This window comes from Physeter macrocephalus, chromosome 10 (genome assembly GCF_002837175.3).
Source record: "Physeter macrocephalus isolate SW-GA chromosome 10, ASM283717v5, whole genome shotgun sequence".
Lineage (NCBI taxonomy): Eukaryota > Metazoa > Chordata > Mammalia > Artiodactyla > Physeteridae > Physeter > Physeter macrocephalus.
Window position 1 is genome coordinate 29,743,794 of NC_041223.1, and position 5,645 is coordinate 29,749,438.

General features: G+C 43.6%; 1 protein-coding gene across 4 annotated transcripts in view; it reads left to right on the forward strand.

The window, feature by feature from the left end:
* The first annotated feature begins 558 nt into the window (after positions 1 to 558).
* The window catches only part of SLC2A12 (solute carrier family 2 member 12), a 54,872-nt gene continuing 49,785 nt past the window's right edge, over positions 559 to 5,645 (forward strand). For all 4 annotated transcript variants that reach the window (XM_007103498.3, XM_028494424.1, XM_028494423.2 and 1 more), the window contains exon 1: positions 559 to 820. In XM_007103498.3, coding sequence (XP_007103560.1) covers positions 706 to 820 — 115 coding nt within the window. In that variant the 5' untranslated portion in view covers positions 559 to 705. The remainder of the gene's footprint in view (positions 821 to 5,645) is intronic.

The window sequence follows — 5,645 nt, forward strand, 5'->3', positions numbered from 1 at the left end:
GTGTTCACTTGGTCTCAGGCTTTGATTTGTCTGACAGGCCTTGGAGAGGGAGAGTATATACTGCACTCACCTAGGGCAAAATCAGGTTGAAACAATGAAGATGTTTCATGCTTTGTTGAATGTGCTAAGTGTCGCTGCTCTTGGAATAACCGTCTTGCTGAAAAATTGACACACTTTTCCTTCTGGTAAGTCTTTGCCTAAATTGTTCCTCCCTGTGCAAGATTAACTAATACCATCTGTGAGTATTCTGGGCCCTCACTCGCAGACTGGGCTTGAATCTGCCTGATTCTTTTCTGTGCCTCTTTTCAAAGGTGCAGGAATACAAGAGCTACACCCCCCAGCCCCCGCCCCCGCCGCCCGTCCCCCGCCCTCAGCTAAGGGCCAAACACTGTCAGAGCTCCGGTTCCCAAGCCTGGAAATCCTTTGCTTCCAGCTCCGCATCTGAAGGCAAAAAACAATCCTCCGGAGATTCGGCCCTCCCACTGCCTGTGATAGGCTGCTTGGAATAGCAAGAGCCTGTGTCACCGAAAAGGGCAAAGCTTTCGGAAATAGAAACAAAGTTGGTCACACATCACATTGGCTTTGCCCGAAGTTGTTTTTTCACCTTTCTTTAGCATGCGACCATGGGGAAAGTGACCGCTCGTGTCAGTGGGGGGAGTCAGGGTGGTTTAGTGCTCAGGGAACGGCTGTAACTTCTACGTGACCATGGTACCTGTTGAAAACGCAGAGGGCCCCAGTCTGCTGAAACCGAAGGGGCCAGCAGCCGAGACTGATGGCAGCGACAGAGCCAGCGGCGGCCGGCATCCTCCCTGGGCGAGAGGTAAAGCGAGGCTGCAGGGCTCGGGGACCGCGAGAGGAGCGAGCTGGGCGCGCGTCTCACTCGTGTGTGTGTGTGTGTGTGTGTGTGTGTGTGTGTGTGTGTGTGTGTGTGTGTACGTGAGCGTGCTAGGTGCCTGGAGACGAGGGGACAGAATCTGCTGGGAGGCGTGACAAGGAGCTGTAATGTGAAGGTTGAAGTCCCACTACGCATAAGCCGGGTGCCCTCCGCCGTGTTGACGGTATGATGTATAAATCTTTTTCATTTGGAGAAATTGACTGGCAAGATAATCACACGTGTAAACACACCCACCCCCCCGCCCCCCCGCATACACACACTTTTTCATTTATTGTCACAAATGGATAATCTGTAACCATTGGACATTATAACCACCATTTCAAAAATCAGCATTTTAAGGAAGCGTCATAAAATTATTAGTTATATAATGAATAAATACAACTTTCTTTTTAAATTCCCAGCATCTGTTTGTAATGAATTTGAGCATTATTTACAGCCTAAAACCTCTGCTTGGTTGCTCCTGCTTTCTTTAAAACTGGCCTTTCAGACTGAGGTTTGTTTAATACTTTTCCTTCCGGAGGTGAAATGTGGAAAAGTTTTAATTCATTTCAGTTATCTTTGCTAAACCAAATGCCTTTCTTCACTCCCACATTTACAATTTTCCCAAACACATTGCACGCTTTTAGTTGCCTTTTCCTATTCAGTTAGTTTGTTCCCAAAGGAATAGGAACTAATCGTAATGTGAAATGAAATCAAACACAAATAATGCCCTTCTTCCCACCGCTTCCCTCAGCTCTGCTCCCTCTAATGATATAATACATTCCCACGCCATAGATTGGAATTTCATGCATAACCAAAAACACTAAATGATATGAAAGGCATTTTACCTTTCACCTTGGGCTGGATCTGTATACTTATGTTTGCATGGCGGGTTTGATGATCTTGGAATTGAATCCACAACCCCTCTCAAGGAGAAACTGAGCGGCCCCTCCTTGGGAACTGAGAAGCTCTCCTTATCCCCTGCCCTCTCCCTGCTCAGCCTTCCCTTGCTTCCCTCCTTCTAGTCAAGAATGAATATCTGAGGTCACCTTACACTATGCCTCAGCCCTCTCTTCAGCAGAGCTGTCCCTTTGTCTAAGTGTGATCTTTGGTTCCTAAGTCTAAGAGCAGACAAAGGAAACTTGTATTCAGGGGTAAAGAGAAAGAGTGGCAAAGTTCTTCTCTCTGAATTCCGGCAAGATTGAGCTCTAGGGTGAGCTGAGGTGGTGATATTGACAAAAGGGTTAACTAGATGGAGTCACTGATAAATGTCACAAAGAAGATGAAAAGAAACTTTGTCCTGGAGGGGCCTCCATGGTAACAATCAAAAATGGACTATTTAGTTTTGATACGTCTTTGAAAGCACAGTGTACTACTCTTAATAGGTTAAATTGCCCAAGTTCACAGTGATCCCAAAGGAAGGTAACGTGTATGCGTGCTTGTAAAGGTTGAAGACACACACAAAATTCAATTTATACTGCAACTGTTTATGCCATTGAAAAGAAATGATAAATGAACAAATACCATAAATTATCTTTTACGTTTAATTTTAAATGAACCTTTATCATGTAGAAGAGGAAACCTAAATGTTTTTCTTAAATCCTTAATTAATACAGCTTTGATGGGTGCTATATGTAGTTTATATTTAGACAAATACAAACCTTTTATTATTACTTTTGTAAATTTTCATAAATTGTCTTAAACATTCTTGGTACCCAAAGGCAAAATTATACAGATCTATGTGTATAATGAATCCATAGTACGGACTTGCTCTACGGTTTTGACAAGTTACTTCACCTCTCCAACTGGGATTGTATTTTTGTATGATTTACGAAGATGTTGAGGTTTAATGAAATATTTGACAAATACTCCTTTCAACTTCTTTTTATTTTAAACTTCCATAGTTTCATCCAGGAAATTCTGAGTATTTAAAACATGCTTAAATTATCCTACTTTTCCTGCATTTGAAGGTAGCAAGTTGTTCTATATTCCTAGATGAAAAAATTAACGTGCAAAGAGGAATGAGTTATACAACCCAGGACAAGGTCATTAAAACATTTGAGATATTGAAAAATGAAAACAAAAACCTTAATCTCTTTGATTGTACCCCCTTAATGCTATTGTGTGTAATGAAAAGTGTTGGCAGGTTTTTCTTGGCTAACCCCTCTAAACTGGAAAGAATGCTCTGTTTCAATGGCTAGAAGCTAATGAATTTAAATTCAGTTTCAAAAAGCTATGGCTCAAAGTGGGTACTTTTTTAGTAAACCTTTCAGTGTTCATAGACACATTATAATTGACCTTGTAGGGCAGGTTGAGCTCACTTTGAAATCTCGGTACCTTGAGCCAACAACAGATATAGGTGGGTGAGGAACATGGACTGCTGGGGCATCTTACACAAGGAGAGCATGAGTCCAGAAGATGTGTGGTTGGCCCACGTTGACGCGGTGGCTGATCAAAGCTGACCCTGGCGACCTGTGGCCCAGGGGGCCTGCTCCTTCATCTCAGGAGCTGGGTCTCCCAGGCTCTTCTAATTCATGATTCAAACAACTGGCTAGGAGGAGGGTTTCCTTAAGTCCCCCATTACCCCACCAGCGCTGCATTTTTCTCTCAGATCTGCCCAAAAGGTCAGAAACCAAGAACAATATTCACCGTGTGAGTGTCGGTTCTCCGCGCTGCAGATCCAGCTGCCGAAAGCAGTGGAACCCAGATCGCTAGAACTGGACTCTGAACCAGCTGAGCTTCATCCCCTCCAAGACCCTTCTAAACCTGAGATGCCACAGTCTGAGATTTAAGAAATGCACACTTCTGCTAATGAGGTGAATACCCTATGGCAGTTGTTCTCAAACTTGTTTAAAGCTGTGAACTCCTTTTTGCAAATGGAAGCTGAGTAGGTGGTCAGTATGTTAAGACAAGTAAACATGGCGCCTCTTTAGTGGAAAGGGGAGAGGTGGAGAAAGAAAGACCTGCAGCCTGGCTGCTTCCCTGCTCCTCTCTCATCCCTTGTGGCCCTGAGCCGGCTCCTGGGTCAGCACCACATTAACAAACCTCCGGTCCATCACCACTCTGGTTATGCAGACCATGTTTTTGAGGTTGGGGCGTGTTTACTGTGCTCCTACCGTGAGCCTTGGGCTCTCAGGATTAGCCTAAAACAGAACCTCTTGAATTGAGTCAGGTCTGGCTTTCTCAGGTTTCCTCAGGCAGCCCAAGGGGAAGTCTACTTGTAAGACAGACTGAGGAGACTTTGGGGAACAAACTTATCACCGGGGAAGAGAAGGTCAGACTGACCAGCTTGACCTGATAACAGAGCTTTGGCTGTGAAACCAACAGACTGGTCACTTCGGGAAGACCCAGGCCTTGGCCATTCCCATTTTTCCAGGCTTTCCATATATTAAAAAGTGACATCTGAAACTAATATAATATTGTAAATCAGCTATACCTTAAAAAAATCGGAGATAAAATTTTTAATAAAATATATACAGTATTAAGTATCGAAAGAAAAAGTGACAAAACCCTTGACAGAAATTGTGTTCTTAAAAACGTGTATTTAACAAATTGATGGCAATTACAACAGCAAAAGAAAATGTTGTATAGCTTGATATTCCCAAGGAAATGATAGAATTTATAGACATTTGAATTTATGAGGGACTATAGACTTTTTTTGACTGGAAATAAGACCAGATTTAAAGATAACCATCTCCCCTTTATCTTCAGTCAGCTTATCTCTGGGGCTGTACATTTAACCTCACTTGGAAATCATATGAAAAGTCTAAATTTGAGGCTTTTTGTGACAGTGAGGCATGGGCAAATGGCTTCTCTGGGATCTCAGAAGGGAGAAGGCTCTAAATAAACATGGCGGGAGCTGTTTCACCACCAACTCTGGGTGGTGTTTGGCTCATGCAGCAGGGCTCTTTTCCCCTTTAATATCACATCACAGAGAGAGCAGAGAGATTACCGCTTGCCACAAACCGCCTCTAGGCTGCTGCAGCAGCAGGCATGTATTGTGAGTGCCTGTGTTGGCAGGGCCTGGCAGACAAGGCCAGGCCAAGGAGCCACCAACAGTGCCGTTGACCCAGAGGGCCTGAAATTAGCCAGCAAACACCAGCGTGCCTGAACAGGTTTTATAGCCAGTGTCTATTCTGATAGGTCAGTGCCTCTGTCCAGTTGTTAAATATTTTAAACATTACCCTCCTGTCTGGTAACATTGCCAGCAGGACCTGAGTGGCTGCGTTCTTAGGAAAGAGACTGGTGGTAGCTGGTAGGACCCTACTGTGATCCCTCAGGTATGTTTTTTTGTGAATTCTCAAGGAGGTACTTTTCAGTGGTCTAGACCTTGTAGAAGCTGATAAAAACAGAACTCAAAATACAATGAGTCCACCCTGGAACTGCCTGCGGAAACTCCAATTTACATGTATGTATCAGAGGTGAATCTTAAAATGCAGTTTTTAATTGCTGTAGATGTGTGGGATGGTATTTTTCATTCAAGAATACTTAGCTCTTGAATCTGGTTTCACAGCATCATCTCGTTAGGAGGAACTGAAGTATAATACTATTTAGCCTCAGGGTTCAAAAAGTTCTAAAAGCTCCAAACAGGCCTCCATGAGTGTGGAATTAGCTTTGGGCTTTTAAAGGTTTGAAGCAGCTTTTTATTCAGATTGTATGAGCAAGAACTGGCTTTAGAAGATTCTTTTTTTTTTTCTTTTTTTTTTTTTTTTTGCGGTACGCGGGCCTCTCACTGCTGTGGCCTCTCCCGTTGCGGAGCACAGGCTCCGGG